Source organism: Crotalus tigris, unplaced genomic scaffold (assembly GCF_016545835.1).
Source record: "Crotalus tigris isolate CLP2741 ecotype Arizona unplaced genomic scaffold, ASM1654583v1 scf7180000023829.5930981, whole genome shotgun sequence".
NCBI classification, from domain to species: Eukaryota; Metazoa; Chordata; class Lepidosauria; order Squamata; family Viperidae; genus Crotalus; species Crotalus tigris.
This window is the reverse complement of record NW_024100213.1, coordinates 1,300,691-1,318,511: the sequence shown is the minus strand read 5'-3', so window position 1 is coordinate 1,318,511 and position 17,821 is coordinate 1,300,691. Positions and strand designations below refer to the sequence as shown.

The 17,821-nt window shown below is 40.3% G+C and overlaps 1 protein-coding gene and 3 non-coding genes across 6 annotated transcripts; all 4 read left to right on the top strand.

The window, feature by feature from the left end:
* Nucleotides 1-6,825: 6,825 nt before the first annotated feature.
* Nucleotides 6,826-15,699, top strand: EIF4A2 (eukaryotic translation initiation factor 4A2). Of its 3 annotated transcripts, none has more exons than XR_005554025.1 (12): nucleotides 6,826-6,943; nucleotides 9,454-9,496; nucleotides 9,581-9,713; nucleotides 9,940-10,079; nucleotides 11,545-11,713; nucleotides 11,875-11,984; nucleotides 12,207-12,350; nucleotides 12,635-12,772; nucleotides 13,229-13,318; nucleotides 13,526-13,605; nucleotides 14,136-14,233; nucleotides 14,887-15,026. XR_005554025.1 is itself a non-coding variant. In XM_039321833.1 (11 exons), the coding sequence occupies exons 1-11, from the start codon at nucleotides 6,915-6,917 to the stop codon at nucleotides 15,029-15,031; spliced, it is 1,221 nt and encodes a 406-aa protein (XP_039177767.1). In that variant the 5' UTR covers nucleotides 6,826-6,914; the 3' UTR covers nucleotides 15,032-15,699. The 3 variants fall into 3 exon arrangements, 1 of the variants encoding a protein (XP_039177767.1); XR_005554024.1 differs by having other exon boundaries at nucleotides 14,136-14,237; nucleotides 14,887-15,023; XM_039321833.1 differs by lacking the exon at nucleotides 14,136-14,233 and having other exon boundaries at nucleotides 14,887-15,699.
* Nucleotides 9,794-9,865, top strand: LOC120298304. Its single transcript, XR_005554039.1, has one exon. It is a non-coding gene; the product is annotated as a small nucleolar RNA SNORD2 (small nucleolar RNA).
* LOC120298302 lies at nucleotides 12,029-12,158 on the top strand. The gene has a single exon (XR_005554037.1). It is a non-coding gene; the product is annotated as a small nucleolar RNA SNORA63 (small nucleolar RNA).
* Nucleotides 12,386-12,564, top strand: LOC120298303. Its single transcript, XR_005554038.1, has one exon. It is a non-coding gene; the product is annotated as a small nucleolar RNA SNORA81 (small nucleolar RNA).
* Nucleotides 15,700-17,821: the final 2,122 nt, after the last annotated feature.

Genomic DNA, 17,821 nt, shown 5'->3' with positions numbered 1-17,821 from the left:
GACAACTTGTGACCACTTGGGTCATCCCTTCAGAGATATTTCCTTACCACTCTTCAATGTTTCAATAATGTCAAAGTTCTAATGTACTGCCGTTAGTTGAAAATTTGAGATACATTCAGAGATGTATCTGTCTTGGAAATAGTCTATCTTGAACTGTATAGCAGTCAAACATCAGCACAGGAAATGCTTTATGAAATTTTGTATTATGTCATAAACTGTTTAATGGTAATTTTATGTCATAAATTGTTTTATAAAATTTGCCAAATTTCGATTCCACAGGAATCATGGGTCCCAGATTTTGGATACATTCTGTACGTTAGCCCATTTCGAGTATCTTGGTTTAAAAATTGTTGCCTTATGATGCATTGTTTCACCCAATTAAAGGTTACAGTAACAAGAATGTTAGCATATAGATTCCCAGCAAGGTCATCCATAACATGAAGGCTATTCCAGCTGCCTAGGTAAAGCAAGCAGGCATCTGCATCAAGCAGCAACAATATTGGAAGGATGCTGGAAGAGGAGGAACACTTCAGTGACAAAATCTTTGTTTCATACATATCATTTTGAGTAGTTGAAGTTAAATAGGCATTATTTGAATTCAAATAATGTGACCATTTTGTGGGATTAATTAACCACATAGAGCAGTGGTTCTCAACCTTTTTAATGCCGCGACCCCCCAACCGGTCGTAAGTCGAGAACTACTCAACCGGTCGTAAGTCGAGGACTACTCAACTGTGCAGCATTGTTTGCAGAATGGGACTTTTGGCGGGCTCAGCAGGGCAGAGACAGCCTGGACAATTCCTATTGGCTTTTGAAAGCCAATAGAATTAGACTCTATTCAAGAGAGTCTCTTCTATTGGCTTTCAAAAACCAATAGAATAAAAGGGAGTAGCACAGCTAAGGAAAAGGGGGAAAAAATGGCGGATTGCATTGTTTGTCGACCCCCGTGAAATAGTCGTTCGACCCCAAATGGGGTCCCGACCCACAGGTTGAGAACCACTGACATAGAGAGATACTTATACACAGAAATAAAACTGACTAGATTATTGATACAAGTAGATTATGTGCCATCAAGTCACTGTCTTCTACAAAGTTCAACTTGTACTTTCATAGAGTATCACAGGGAACACCATGACTTGCGTGATTCTGATCTTTATAAAGTATATTATGACATTATTTTCCAAGGCTTTCGTGGATGTTCTACCAAGTCTAGTCTGTATTTCTTGACTGGTGTTTTGTTTATATTTCTATGCTTCCCATCTCATCTACGTGACTGTGTAGTTTACAATAAAAAGGTTCCTTTATGGTTTGATGGTTGATCCTAAAAGATCGAAGCTATCTCCAACTTGGATAGCCTCACTGCCAATTTTAAGGCTAATTGTTCTAGCTGTCATCGTTTGTTTGGTCTTCTTTACATTTTAGTTCCATTTTTTCACTCTGCTCTCTAATGGTATCAGTTGAAGTTAAATAGGCATTCCAGTCATTACCAAGTCAGAAGAATACAGGAACTGATGAAATATCTGCTGAAATGGCAAGCAGCAGGAATAAAATCAGTAGAGGTCCTAGTCAAACTATGCCAGCAAATCTGGAGAAAGAATCAGTGGCCAACAGATCAATCTAGAAATAATACTAAGAAACTTAATGTTATGTTACTTTTCCTATGGGGGGAACTCACTGGAGAAAACAGCTATGTTTAGAGTAAGCAGTAAAAGGAAACCAAGACATCAAAGAACAGAGTGACTGGACACCATCAAAGCTGACCAAAGCTACCAGCCAGAGCACAGAAAAATAAGTAGTACAACATCAGAAGATATGAGAAGACCTGGTCCATAGAATTACCATGAGCCAGACAAGACTGATCAGATCAGCAGCAGCAGCAGCCAGAGTAGAGAAAGGGAGATGCTAGATATTCAAGCTAGCCTCAGAGAAGACCAACAAACAATATGTACTGATACATATTCCATAACTGAGAAGGTCAAATAATATCAAAAGGAAAGTTAATTCCTATAATCATATGAAGTTGAGGAATGCACTTAGGAATCAAGTGGATTATGAAAGTGTCAACCCGGAGTTCTCACTTGGTGCACAAAGAACCAAGCTCCAAATATTGCATTTTGACCTGTTATGCGAAGACCTGGCTTTCTGCAGAAACCTACAATGTTGGGAAAGGTAAAAGGAATGAACACAGTCAGCAGCAAGATGGACGGACTCAATTTGGTGATGGGCAAAAGGCTAAGTTGGGGCCAGATCATCCTAGTACTCACTAGGAGTTGGCACTGAGTAGATGGCACATCATCAGACATGTAATCAATTAAATAAAATAATTTGATTGATTCTATGTGGTGCTTATTTTTAATTTTTTTTAACTTTTTTTAAAATCCCTATAATGAATACAGCTTTTAAAACTGTACAATTAGTATATTTAGTTGCTCTTGTTCTTTTTATATTCCATTAATAAAAATTCTAAAAAAATTAAAAGGTGATTCTCTGAGTGATCATATCACAAAAGTTGTTCATTGTTAGCTACACCAACCAGCTCCACTGGACACTACAGAAATGTTGGGGTGGAAATTTTGCAATGCACACTGCTCTTTCATGTTACAAGACTCTAAGATGAAAAAGGATAGTGCTAAACAATTGGACTAGACAGATTTTTCAAGCTCCACTGCTGTAGAATACGTTCTTTAAGTATCTGATATATCTTATTAATTTAATTCATTAACACTTGACTCTTCTAACTGACCAAAGCATACTTCAGGTTCATTTCACGCCTTACTTCGGAGATAGCAAGAACTCCACACAATGAATATATATCAGTTCAAAAATAAAAGTGTAAACTCAGGCCGAAATGGGTGCAGTGTGTGTGCATGTAAAGGGAACTTGCCAATGCAACCTGGATGTAAAGATTTTTTTTTAAAATCAGAGCACAATTCTACCATATTTGAGTCTGTTTATCATTTTTATTCCTTTCATGTAGAAGAATGCAACATTTTAGTTTCCATAATTTAGTTTCCCAACCTTCTGGAGAGCCCCAGACTGATAAAATAAAGCTCACTAATGGAATATGCCAATTTCAAACAGTCTTAGCTAACTAAGTTCAGTGGCAGCATCTCAGCTTAAGCATTGCTGGCTGTGGAATTCTGGGAGTTGAAGTCCACATGCCTTAAAATTGTCAAGGTTGAGAAACACTGGCTTAAACATTACAGGGAACAAGAAAATGCCCACCCTCATCTCTGGGGAATTCCCACTAGTCAAAATAGGTGATGCTAGTTTGTATCATCACTTGCATAGCATCACTGTTAAAAGTGGTTTATTTATGAGCAGTACCGAGCTGGAACAATTATAAAATGTAATTGGCTGCAAAACTAATAAAAATTTAATTTCCTACAACAAGAGATCGGAGCTAAATAGATTGAAAATGGTGCTTTGGATTTGAAATCTCCAGTAAAACCTGGCCAAGAGGGAAGTTAAAACCAGAGTTTTAACCTCCTGCCCATGTTGCTACCTGAAGTTTTTCCCTCAGTTGGATCAGCTTCTGTATTTACAACTTGATTCTAGTATGCTAATTTCCACAATTTTACCTTTGTTTTAGAGCAGTAGTTTATAAAATTCTGTTGCCTTTCCTCTGCACTTAGCCATAACAAGCTATTATATGCAAACAGTAATCTCATTTCTGAGAAGTTTAGCAGTAGAGATATACTGGGCCTACTGATGTCTGAGCATCCTAAAACAAATGATCCACTAAAGCAGGAATAAGATCCTAGTATCTAAAACTGCACTGATGAAATATGGTAGAAATAAGATGGATTTTAAAACAATTTTAGGGGATTTTTTAATCAAAGTCATAGCCTCTGGAAGGTAAGTTCCTTTTCTTTTCATTCCATCCTTGTATTTCTCCAAAGCCTCCAACCACTCAAGACTAAAAATGCACTACTGAAATAGGGCCCAAGAATCAGCTGCAAATCTTAAAACCCTCTCTATATAGTATGAAAAAGATCAGAATTCAATTGCACTTTTATTTGATCAGTCTGGAGTTCTCCAGAAGGTTGGGAAACTAAATTATGCCCCCCCCAATCCCTAAAATGTTACATTCTATAATAAAGGAATAAAAATGAGAAACAGGCTGAGATATGGTATAATGGTGTTTTGTCATTTTAAACAAAACATACTGAGAAAAGACCAACCAGCATAAAGTGGAAACTGAGCAGTAACCAGAATTCTTAACAATTTACCTAAAGCAAGGAACATGTATAACTAATGCAAATCTCTTAAACCTTTTCTGGAGGAAAACCATTAATTTACATGCAAGATTAAACTCAATGAAGAATAGTCTGGCAATGAACCAATACAGAACCAATTTCCTCACCTGCAAACTATGCATCCCAACGGGTGCAATTCCTTACTATTGAGTCATTATTTTTTTGGCACCAAATGAATGCAGCCGTTAAAAGAATATCTGTGAACAGAAAAAAGCTTCAGGGAACTACCCTAAAGAATATATATAATGAGCATTTACTTAGGGTAAAAAAAAGGATCAAGCTAAAAACACTAATTATTCTCACTTGTATTCAATTCTTCCAAAAGTTGACAAGCTTTTACTCACCAGGCCTCACCCTAAAATCAATTTTGAATGTCAGGAACATATGAAAATAAATACAAATAGATTAAATATGCATAGCAATAATTTTGTTCACTGATGATTTTTTTTATTACTATTTTAATCTATTCTTTTTCAAAAGCTTCTACAAGTAGACTAATTCTCACCCCGTATATCCTTCTATAACTTGGTCAACTTTACTTGAAGACCATGTGACTAAATCTAAACTCACTAAATAAAAGGTGGTGAAAGGAAGAATGCTGCTGACTCTGGAGGTTCTCAGTCATCCAGGTCATAGTTGTCTCAAAGGTGCTTTTTCAAAAGGCAACTTGACTTCCCCCCCCTCTTGAAGATGTTTCCCTTCTCATCCAAGCTTTATCGTTTGGGGCAAGATAGTGGAAGGGACAGAAGGATTAGTTCTGACAGGGTGGGGTGGGGAGAAATGGAAGGATCATTTGCAGTCATCTGGTTGTTAGCACTCTTTCTGAGAGGTTAGCACTTGAAAACCATTGAAGCCACTTGAAAAGCATCTTTGAGTCAACTATTAGCTCCATTCTGAATTCATCAGGTGGCTTTCAACAAAACACTCTATTTTACCTACTTATAACAAGCATATGAAGCATGTTAAAAGCTAACACTCAAAATCCATGATACAGTTACAAATATGAAATGTTATCACTGCAGCTTAAGTGACGCTTGCTTTAAAGAGATAAGCAGAAAAAAAAATGTCTTTATTCATGCTATTCTGGAAGCAGGCAGCATGATCCCAACCATGTGGCCTGATCCCAGAGAATTTAACTGACACAGGCAAGCCCTTCCCCACCTATAACTTCCAGATTCCAACCAGGCACGTGATTGGTATACCTTTTTAGTTTTTTCTGTATGAACTAACTCCCTTTCCAGTTTTCACTGCCTAGACATGAAGCGGGTACAATAATCTGATTTTTTTTTAAAAAAAGATGTTAAGTTGAAGCAATCACCAGTCTTTGCTAACTCACGTTCCCTTTGCCTTAGATTCCTTTCCTTTCCCCTGCACCCCTTTCCCCCTATTTCCTTCCATCCATTTGCCAGCTTCTTGCCTCTTCTTCCTCCTTTCTCCTCCCAAGTGACCCCCGGGTCCCTGTTCCTCTCGGCCTTCCTCGTTTCTGTCACCCCCAACTTCTGGTGGCCTCGTCTGACAACCAAATAATCAACCCATCTGATTATTCCCAAAGCCTCGCTGCACATTAGCCAGGTGCTTTCCCCATTCAACAACAGCCATTTCGCCCCTCAGCCTGGGATGAATGCAATCTTGGGGAAGAGGCTGCGGACGAGGTCTCCTCAGTCCGGAGAACTCGGTCCCTTCCCCAACTTCGCGGCTTCCAAGCGCATCCGAAATTGGAAGAGAAATGCAGGGGAATGTTAAGGACAAACCCCAACTTTTCCTCCTCCCGGCTCCCGTGCTAGGCCGGACGCCCCCCCCCCTCCCATGGCATAATCCCACAGATCTTGAAAAGAACGGGGGGGGGAGAGAAAGAGGCCCATCTCTTCCTCTTTTTGCTGCCCCTCTCCTTCTTCCATTTCTGCCCCACAGGTTGACCCTCATCTCTCAAATAAACCCCTCCAACGAGCCCCCCCTTGAGGAAAAAGACACCCCCCCCCGGTAACCACCAAGATTCACTCATTAAGGCTCGGCGGGTTCCGAGAAGGCAGAATCTTTAATTCCCCCCCCCCGCTGTCCTTCCTTGGGAGGGGGGGGCTGTCTCACTTTCCAGACTCAAAGATTCTGTTTCTCCCCCCCCCCCCGGCCCCTCTCCTCTGCCCTGCCGCCCAGAATCCCCCTCAGGCACCGGGAGCCACCGCCATCTTTCATTCCCTTCCCCTCCCCCCGCTTCCTCGCCGAAGCAGGGGCGCCAGAGTAAGCCCCGTTTACGAGGCGGGAGTTCAGAGGTGGGAGGGGGAAAGCGGGCTGCAGCCCGTCATCACTGTACTGCTGCAATATCCTTCCGCGTCTGTGGCGTAAAGTAGTCCTCCCACCAGGTTCCGTTCCTTTACGGCCCGAGCCAGCCATTTGCGGTCCGCCTGGAACCATCCATTCTTTTTTTTTCTCTCCCCGACCACCTCCCTGGATCTGAGTTGTGTCGCTTAACAGGAAGAGTGTGTGGGGGGGGGGGGAACCTGCACGGGATCCCCTGCGATTAATTTCTTATACTCCTCCGCAAGGAGGGAGGAGGAGGAAGGGGAGTAAAAGTAGATCCGGCCAGGGGGGAGGGATATATAAAGCGGGCGCCGCGGCGACGCTGTCTTTTCAGTTGAGGAGAGCGGCAGCAATCGGAACATGTCAGGTGGATCCGCGGATTACAGCAGGTAATTCTGGCGCGGACGTAGAGAGAAGACGGCGGGAGATTTTTGAGGGGAAGCTTGTTCAGGGCGGGGGTTGTCCGGCTGTAGTGTGATGACAACAAGGGGGGGGTGCCAGGAGACGGCCGCCGCACTCCCTTAAACAAGGCCGCCGCGGGGAGGGTCCCTTTCTCGCGGCGCGATCGCGTTGCGTTGGGTTGCCCTTGGGATACGAAGAGTCTTCTCCCTCACCAGTGCCTCAAGCGGCCTGGCCGGGACCTGGGGGGGGGGATGACGGAGAATCAGACCGTTGGTCTCGAGCGTGCAGTAGCTCGCCTGTTGCCCTCCCTTCGAGCGACCACATGGACTCGCCCAAGCGGCTAGCGCGGAGCCGCTCAGCCGGCGGGCGGGCGTCTGGGAAGAGTCCATTTTCGCCCACGGGTGGGGGGGAGAGAGAACAGGGAGGGGCGCGGTTGGTAAGTCCGTTGGTTTGCCGGCAGCCTCGTCCGTCACCGGCGTGTGCTCGGCTTGCGCAAGCGAGTTCGTGGGTGGAGCCCTCGCGAGAGTTCGGCGGGCTTTGAGGGGCGAGGGTGGCGGAGAAGAGAAGACCTGGCATGCCGCGCTGATAACGTTCCCTGTACACGTTTTCCTCGCCTGCCCAATAATTGCCTGCATAAACTGAAGAAGACAGTCGCCCCTTCACCCGTATCGCCATTCTCTACTTCTTGGTCTTCCCACGTTGGGGTTGCCCGGTTTCTTTATTCCACGAACTCGCTGAGGGGCGCAGAGAGGATCAAATGTAACGGCCTTAAGTCATTTTGGGGTTCCACGTGGAAACACGTTAACTCTTGCACGTGGAATCCTAAATGGACAGGATCTGAAGGATAAGTGTGTCGCATGCAGGCAAATTGGCATGCCATTTCTTAGGTGAGGTGCTTTTTACAAAAAAAAAATAATCAGTAATATAGGGGAAAGTGTTGCATTCTTTTCTAGGATTAGATTTTAAAGGCATTAGAAATGGAGCAAAACAATTTTGGGAGCAAAACAAGGTTCAGTCAAATATTTTATAGATCACTGCAAAGTATTATGGCAGAAGCAGAGCAACGTATTCTGGCGGCCTGCTGTATTTAGAACTTCCCCAGAGTGTTGTTACTGTTGGCATCTGAGATCAATGCAGAACATTTGAAAGCTTTTTTCTCAAACGAGAGAAAAATGAGTGATGACTTTTAAAGTGCACACTTTGGTGGTTGAAGCTTAAATATTTAAATGCAGACTGATTTTCATAACATCAGTGGTTAATAAACAGTTGAATTGGGATGGGGAAGTTCAGATGAAGTTCCTGCTGAACCAGTTCTGTCTTTCATCCTGGCCTGCTCTACAGAGAACACAGAGTTTTGAGGATAAATAAGGTAGGAAAGGTACTCTAGACTCTAGAGGGACCTGGACAGGTAGTCCATAAATTAAATATAGTCTGAAGGCTTTAGAGGAGATACATATACAGCTAGGCCTTCATTTACGACCACAACTGAGCCCAAAATTTTTGTTGTTCAGTGAGATTTGCCCCATTTTATGACCTTTCTTAAGTGAATCCTAGCAGTTAAGTTCGGAACATATTTTAAGTGAATCTGGCTTCTCCATTCATTTTGCTCATCAGAAGGTTGCAAAAGGTGATGATCACATGATCTGGGAACACTGCAGTGATAAATAAACCAGTTGCTAAGTATCTGAATTTTTATCATGTGACCATGAGGATGCTGCAGTGCTGTGGAAAACGGTCAAGTCACTTCGATGCCATTTTAACATTAGATGGTCACTAAATGAACCATCTGAAGTTGAGAACCACATTTTGAGAAGTCTGCATTCCTGCTGCCCCCCTATTTTTCCCAATTGTGCACATTGCAAGCAAAATACTTCAGATGGTCCTCAACAATTGAGCCTAAAATTTCCATTGTTATGGAAATCAGTTGTGAGTTTTGCCCCTCTTTATGACCTTTCTTACCATGGTGGTTAAGTGAATCACTGCAGTTAGTAATGCAGTTGTTAAGTGAATCAGGTTTCCCCATTGACTTCACCTGTCAGAAGGTCACACAAAATGATCATGTGATCCCAAGTGTCTTATCTAGGAGCCAGTTGCCATGTGTTTGAATTTTGTCCATGTGACCACAGAAATGTGCAAGTATGAAAAAGGCTCATAAGTCTTCAGTACTGTTGTAACTTGTAACAAGGAATGATTGTAAGTCAAGGACTACCTGTCGTACTAGCGCTACAAGTAGATTAGGGAGAAATGCAATGAAAGTTCTTGGCATTGGACTACTTATTTTTCAGGATTTTTTAATGGTATTTACCACGATGTATATTTGATATATGATTGCTGAGTGACATAGTAACGTTAGCAGAATACTAAAGCAGTACACTGTTGATTATAGATACGGTCTTTGGAATAATTACTGCATATTTGATAGCCTTCAGATATGTTATTTTGATAATTAAAATACCCTTAAATTTGGTTAACGGTATATGCTTCTTTTATCTGATAGAGACCATGGCCCAGAAGGAATGGATCCTGATGGTATCATTGAGGTTAGTATGTTACTGATAAGGTTTTTTTACAAGCATGTGCAGAGACATGATGAAGCATATTAAATTTTACTTTTCTTCTTGCAGAGCAATTGGAATGAAATTGTTGACAATTTTGATGACATGAATTTAAAAGAATCCCTTCTGAGAGGAATTTATGCCTATGGTTTTGAGAAGCCTTCAGCTATCCAGCAACGTGCTATTATTCCATGTATTAAAGGTAAGCCACAGTGAAGAATTTGTTTAATAGAAGACACAAAGTTTTGGTCTGAAGTGAAATACAATTTCTATTTCCTTGTGAAGTGAGATGATGGTATACCATCTTTCGGGACTGACCTAAAATGGAGACTTAAGTCGTAACTCTGATCACTTGAAAAGGAACTGTACAGTTAAATTGCATCCTTAATATGTTGTGTGAGAGCAGTAAATATCTATCCTTTTTTTAGGGTATGATGTGATTGCTCAAGCTCAGTCAGGTACTGGCAAGACAGCCACATTTGCTATTTCAATCCTGCAACAGTTGGAGATTGATCTCAAGGAGACCCAAGCACTAGTATTGGCCCCCACCAGAGAATTGGCTCAACAGGTATTGATAATGTAGTTTAAAAAGCTGCTTACATGTTGCATAGGTTTCAAGTGTCATAATTGAGGCAGAATTTCTTGCAAGTTTACAATTACCACTCATTGCCTTTGGATTAATAAATATGGAAAAAGTCTTAAGAGATCAGATGTGACTGAGGCAGTTAATGGAATGAAGTGCAATAATAACTGCTGGAGCTTAAGTGAAAATTGTTAAAATGATACAAAATGCAAACAAATTCTCTGAGGAAAAGTACTCTTAGAATGCATGTAGTTCTGCAACATGAAAATGCCTGTGTGCATGTAATCAGTTTTTCTCTATATGAATGCAGATTGTACTGTGTGCCAGTCTCTTGACCCTCTATCGATTTTGAACTGCATTTTTGCAGAGCTATACTTAAAATTTTATTAAATTTATTTTTCAGCCTTTATCATTTTTACCAATAACTCAGCAATGAACATAAGCAACACACCTTCCTTTTCCTATTTTCCCCACAACAACAATCCTGCCAGGTGAGCTGACCCAAGGTCACCCAGCTGGATTTGTGGTTGAGCCAGCAACTAGGCCAAACTGGCTCTCTAAATGCTGTATTCTGGTGCACATAAGTTTGGTGATTTTGACGAAATTGAAAGCCAATTTTACAGCAATCTTGTGCTATGTATTATGTATTTGTTAGTGAGGGGAAAATGTAAAAAATGTTTGTGCAGAGAATAACCAATAGTTGCTTAGAAAAACGGCTGTTGGTGCATCTGAGCATACAGCTAAGATGCAGTTAGACATCTATTCATGTTATAAGCCCAAAGTTATTTTTAGCAGTAAATGGCTTTTTTGATCATGTAAGCTGCATGTTATATATCTCTGATTTTAGAATTAGGTGCACAGAACATTTCAAGTTTCCAAATGCTGTTCCAAGTTCAAAACAGCTATCCTGAACTTATTGGAGGTGTTCAGCAATAATGTCCAGCACATTTTTGGGAGAGCTCTTTTAAGTTGAAAACATTTCTAGTGATATTTGAGGGGTCTGTTTTTGAACTTGAAATATTTCAGATTTAAATATTTTGCCAGACCTCTGCTAGTGTTTTTTCATCTAATAAGAAGGGTTCCTTTTAATCTTGCTTATTTAACAACTGATAATTCTGAAAGATTACATTGATTCTGCTTGACTATAGTGCCTGATAACTCTTTCTGGCATGGTGTCATAATCAGCTTATGGTTCTTGGTTAGCTGTTAGCTGTATTTTAGAGAGCCAGATTTTCCTTTTCATGCAGTTTCAGTTGTGATTCATTTTCTACAAATACGGTATTTGTGGGTAGAGAAAGGTTTTCAAACTGAGATTGCTCATCAAATATGAGACATGTGCCTGTCAGTTTTTTTTTATTATGAACCCATTGGGAAACTGACCATGGAAACACAGTAGAGAACCCACCCACCCAGAGTACTAAAATTCTAATTGAGATTTATGTTGTTTCAGATCCAGAAAGTTATTTTGGCACTTGGAGATTATATGGGCGCCACTTGCCATGCTTGCATTGGTGGCACAAATGTTCGCAATGAGATGCAGAAGCTCCAAGCAGAGGCTCCCCACATTGTGGTGGGAACTCCTGGACGTGTATTTGATATGTTAAATAGGCGCTATCTGTGTAAGTAATTCAATGCTGATTTAAAATCTCTATGGGTTATATCAAAGTAGGCATTGGTTTAAACATTGGTGATTTCTTGTTACTTTTAAGCATAGGTAAAATCTCAATAACACAAAATATAAGAATGCTTAATTGGGGTCTGGTTTTTTTTTTCTTTGTAGCACCTAAATGGATCAAAATGTTTGTCTTAGATGAAGCAGATGAAATGTTAAGCCGGGGGTTTAAGGATCAGATCTATGAAATTTTTCAGAAGTTAAGCACAAACATTCAGGTAAAGTCAAGCTTGATGCAGTCACAAAATTGGCTGCTGTAATAATGCAGGTAAAGTTACAATGTAGCTGTGAAGTGCTGTGTTGTCGTTCCCCCTGCATAAAACAAAATTGTCTCTATACTATCTTTGTCTGTTTCAATTCTATAGCAGACAAAGACGCTTGGTTTCATACATTCGCCTCTCACTTTGAGCAGACTAATCCTTTAAATTTTCTTGAACCAGGTTGTGTTGCTTTCTGCAACTATGCCAATGGATGTATTAGAAGTGACCAAAAAGTTCATGAGAGACCCTATTCGTATTCTAGTGAAGAAAGAAGAATTGACCCTTGAGGGTATCAAGCAATTCTACATTAACGTGGAAAGAGAGGTAAGGAAGATAATGGACTAGTTTGAAGCTAATTAGACTTCTTGTTACAAGCACTATGCTAAAACTGCACAAGTTGAGGTATTCCCTTGGCTTTTGTGGTAATGCTAGCACGGTACACAACAGGAAGAAGAGAAATGCACTGAATCGATTATGACTGGGGTGGACCTCTTTCTTAATGTCCAGTGTCCTAGTCTGGAGACTTGGTGCAACACTAGGTAGTGCTTAAAGAGTTTTATTTTGCACTGTCCTTTTATGTGCTTATGATCCCTTCCTTAATTTCACAGGAATGGAAGCTGGATACCCTGTGTGATTTATATGAAACCTTGACTATTACCCAGGCTGTTATTTTCCTCAACACAAGAAGGAAAGTAGATTGGCTTACAGAGAAAATGCACGCAAGAGACTTCACTGTTTCTGCTCTGGTAAGAATTTATCTGAAGATGGGTTCTATGATATGTTCAATTGCAAAATATGGGAAAATGCTCCTTATTCCAGTTCCCTGAGTTGTATCAAGGGTGGTATCGAAAGGCCTGAGAAAGTACTTCAGTCTACTCCAAACATACTTCATGAATTTAAACATTTACACAGCAGAAGTCATGTTGCTGTTTCATCAGTAGATCCTTAATTTGTTTTAGGAATTGGCCCTCCTCCAGTGAGTGAACACCTGCTTCTCGTAGAAATAAAAATCACTGGATTATGCTTGTGTCTACTGACTGTCCTACCTCCTCAGTTCCTTTTGTCTAGTCCACAACGTAATACAGTAAAAAAAAACAGTAGCCTATTTGAAATTCCTGCATTTTTTTTGATTGACTAGCAAAACATGAAGCAATAAGAGCTGGTTAACATTGACTCCCTTTGTATTATAAAAATCTCTACAGCATGGTGACATGGATCAAAAGGAGCGAGATGTTATCATGAGAGAGTTTAGGTCAGGATCAAGCCGTGTCCTGATTACTACTGATTTGCTGGTGAGTTTCAATAGTCATTGACCTTAACTGATTTGTTTGATGTGGGTCATTGTAACCTGAGTTTCCCAAGCTGTGGGAAGAGCAAGTCCATGCCATGCTATGGACTTGTGTAACTGCAGTATCTTACTATATTATCATCAGCAAAATTGAGATATCTTGACCTCCAGACTTGAAGTATGTTGTTCAGTACTTTGCCTTTGTTTGCAGGCTCGTGGAATTGATGTGCAGCAAGTATCGCTGGTTATAAATTACGATCTGCCAACCAATCGTGAAAACTACATTCACAGGTGAGTTGAATTTTTGAATTTCAATTCTGAAATCCCTTCAGAATCTTCACATCTTCAAACTTCCCTCGCTTTCTTGCATTATATAACGTGTGTGTATGTGTGCGCGTATAGTGTGATGAGGATGGGAGGGGCAGAGCTTCTTGATTAGCCAATGAAACAAAACAGTGGGAAAACTTAAGTTTATTCAATTTTTGATAATTATCAAAGATATCAAAGACTGCTAAATTAATGTTTAGATGCTTGAATTTTGCAAACATGTTTTAAAGAAGTTGCTATTGCGTATTGCGATTAGGAAAAACATGTTCAGAGGTCTGTGCTTTTCATAAAGTTGTTGTTAGTTTAATACTGCTTTATTGGACCTTTCTTTGTGCCAATGCCTCCACTGCTTCCTTTGGTTCCACAGTGGGATTCTTTCTCTGGTGTCTTCTAGTAGAACTTTAAATTTACCTCCCTAAGCTGTTGTCTATCTTAGTGGCTTTGTCCGTAAATGAAATAAATTGTACCTTATTACTTGATACAAAAAAATACAGGAGTCGGTAGCCCAGTTGATGACGAGATGATGCTCAGAAACGACGACGTAATTTAGGACGTGGATTCGTAAGCGGCACACTGTTTGCATAAAGAGCGAGTTGGTATTTATATACTTTTCTTTTGTAATGACTGTTGTGAGCTATGTTTGTCTTAAAAAGCTCTTAATGGTTTGGCCAGGTAGAAGCAGAAGTTGTGGGTTTGTCAACCTGTAGATCTACTGTGTGCCCAGTACTGTAATTTTTACGTTGTTTGTTTGACAAGATGGTGATAAGTTTTCCCACTGAATACGTTTGTCTCTTTGAAAATAGAGTATTAACTTTTGGCTTTTAAGAACTACAATTGGAATTATAGTCTCTGTGATTTAAAACAAGCTTGGTAATTTGGAGGCTGACATCAAGCTCTGTCCGTGTTCAGAAGAAATGGTGTGGGAGAACTTTTTCCCAAAGTTCTCCAGAATGGGGGGTGGGTGTGGGGGGAATGAGATCAGCAAAAATTATTTGGAAGTCACGTTGAATGTAATATCTTGTCTACACCAAGACTGAGAAGCTTTTCTATAATCAAAAGTATTAGTCAATATTTGCTATGCTACTTTTAAAATGCTCGGCCATACAAAATAGCATAAGAGATTGTAATAACATTAATCTGGCAATGAGTATCAATACTAGTTTCTGGCTCCCTCCCCCCAAAACAGGTTTTGTTGTGTGTCCAAAAAGATTAGAGTAATGTTGTATGTATTTGCTTTTTTTGCAGGATTGGTCGAGGTGGTCGTTTTGGCAGGAAAGGTGTGGCTATAAACTTTGTCACTGAGGAGGACAAGCGGATCCTCCGGGATATTGAGACTTTCTACAATACTACAGTGGACGAAATGCCTATGAATGTGGCTGACCTCATTTAATCCCTGGGACGAGATGTTTTTGGAATGCAGTGCTCGCTGTTGCTGACCAGGCGATCCACAACGTGCATTGTGCTTTCTTGGGGGATACATTGAATCTTGTCTCAATGCTCATTACGGATCAGAAATACAGATTTTTGATAAGCAAAGCGACATTTTGTCGTGAGCTTTTGTGGGGGAGAGCCTTTGGCTTTCTCCTCTTTTTGGGTTTAGACTGTTGGGGTTGGGTGGAAAGTCATGGGTTCTGTAAATTTTTTCTTTATTAGAAATTTGTTTCCTAGTTCTGTAGAAGTGGTAGTGCTAGATGTTCTTTATCATTTAATAATTTACTTATGGACTAAAAGATATAAGTGCTGTATAAAGTCAGCCAATTATGTTAAACTAGCATACCTACCTTTATTGTATGTTATAATTCTATATTAGACTAAATTGGAAAGGCCTTTCAAAATGTCTAAACTTTTATAAGAACATAAAAATGCTTTTTTGTTTGGTATGTATTTATTGAATAAAGTATTTAATTAGTGTTAAGTGTGATCTGGACCCTGTTGCTAAACCCTGCAAGCAATCATTACTATTGTCTTAGTTAGGGTTTAAGAACCCATTAAAATTGCCATATTGCACATGTCTTAATGAAGTTTGAATGTTCAATAAAATATTATATATTCACTTCATTGGATGAATTGGATGCTTTTTGGAAATTGGCAATGCAATTCTGGGTTTCTGTTTCAATCTTCATACAGACCACCTGGTATGTATCTGCAAGTGTGCAACATTCAAATATAATGGTAGCAAATTGATTTGTGTTCTGTCTGATTAGTGGAGCTAGTGGTACAGGTAGTCCTTGATTTATGACTGTTACTGAGCCCAGAATTACATTCATAAGTCATGCCAGTGGTTAAGCAGTCCTCAGCTGACTGATTTTGATATATATATATATATATATATATATATATATATATATATATATATATATATATATATATATATATATATAGTTGTAAATGCAGGCATGGGGGAGGGTAGTCATCATGACATCAAAACCAGGTGATAGGTAACTTTGATCAGGCACTAAGTGATCAGGCATCATCAGTCAAGGACTACCCTGTATACCTAATTTTGAATGAATTCACCATGCTTCAGTTGTATTAGCACATAGGGTCATCTAGATCAGGCATGTCAAACTGCCAGCCCATGGCCCGGATGTGTCACGCCGAAACCGCACCTACCCCATTGCCAGCAATGGGAAAAATACATCGCACGTCACAGGATGTTGCAAATTTGACATGCCCGATCTAGATAGTAGATACTAACAAAGATCTTGTTCGAGTTGACACCAAACTACTCTTTGAACAGTAATGAGACAAACCAGTGTTTGGGTATTATGCCCTGGTTTTTACCACTTCAACTACAAATTTATTCTGTTTCTTTTTACTCAAGAACGCTCAGGAGAGCTGAGACTGCTTTTTCCACTTAAAAATTATTAAGTTACTTTGATTAGAGTTGGAGAAAGCTCAAAAGACCAAGGCTACTGTTACTCTTGTGCTAATGCAAAAAGTTTGCCTTGCCTGAATGCATGGAATGCATTCCAATTTTCATAAACCCAGAAGCACTTTGAGCCATAAGTTCAAACTATCATTCAGGTTGCCAATCTTGTTTCACTGTTCTTCCTATTTTCTTGCTGTTCCTTTGTATTTTATCACTACATTCTAATGAAGGATATTTAAAATCTGCTGAAATGCTATTGGCTATAAAATTGTATTTGGTGCTTAACATGGAGTAGTTTATTTGAAAATCAAAGCTGACTAAAAATTTAAAAGTTGTTAACCTAAATTTCAAATAATGAGAAGCATGCCTTTCCAATTACAAGGTCAGCCCTTTAGAACAGTGGTTCTCAACCTTTCTAATGCCGCGACCCCATAATACAGTTCCCCATGTTGTGGTGACCCCCAACCACTTATACATCACCGGGTGCCAGAGGCGTGGCCAAAGAAAAGGGGGAAAAATGGCGGACAGCCTTGTTTGGCGACCCCCGTGAAATGGTCGTTCGACCCCAAATGGGGTCCCGACCCACACGTTGAGAACCGCTGCTTTAGAATATCTTTTGAAGTCCCAACAGGCCCCGCCCTTTTGTCCTGGAATAGGGCGAGGTCATAGTGGAAGGAGTGTGAGATGGCTTACATCAGAGATGAGTGGTCCCAGTATTTTTTTTTTTTTTGTTCTAATTTTTCTTCGGTTTAGCCCAGTGGTTCTCAACCTGTGGGTCGGGACCCCATTTGGGGTCGAATGACCATTTCACGGGGGTCGCCAAACCACGCTGTCCGCCATTTTTTTTCCTTTTCCCCAGCTGTCCTACTCCCTCTTATTGGTAGCCACACCCACTTGGGGGTCACCACAACATGGGGAGCTGTATTATGGGGTCACGGCATTAGAAAGGTTGAGAACCACTGGTTTAGCCCAATATGTATTGATTTGAGTTTTAAAATGGGCAACTACTACAAACGTAAATAAATGAAACTTGGAAGATGAAATAAACAGTTCAGGAGAAGTACTGAAAATGGCATTTAACACTAGTAACAAGCAATTACGAGTGTGCACAGACAAAGCCCAGTTGTGTTTAGCCCCATGTGAGTTTTCGCAGAAATAAAATCTGGAGAGATGCCTTGAAGATGAGTAGCACCCAGCTGGTGCTTATAATCCACATAAACCATCATTTTAATAATGTAAAGGGGGCCTGTGGCAAAAATATTTGAGAACTACCCTAATCTAAAGACATATACCTGTTGTGTTCAATTA

Bases quoted from the DNA above. Each gene is read 5' to 3' on its own strand.
- EIF4A2 (XM_039321833.1), top strand. From the start codon at position 6,915: ATGTCAGGTGGATCCGCGGATTACAGCAG. The intron at 6,944-9,453 runs GTAATTCTGGCG...TTTATCTGATAG, and splicing joins GGATCCGCGGATTACAGCAG to AGACCATGGCCCAGAAGGAA. The intron at 13,319-13,525 runs GTGAGTTTCAAT...CTTTGTTTGCAG, and splicing joins TGATTACTACTGATTTGCTG to GCTCGTGGAATTGATGTGCA.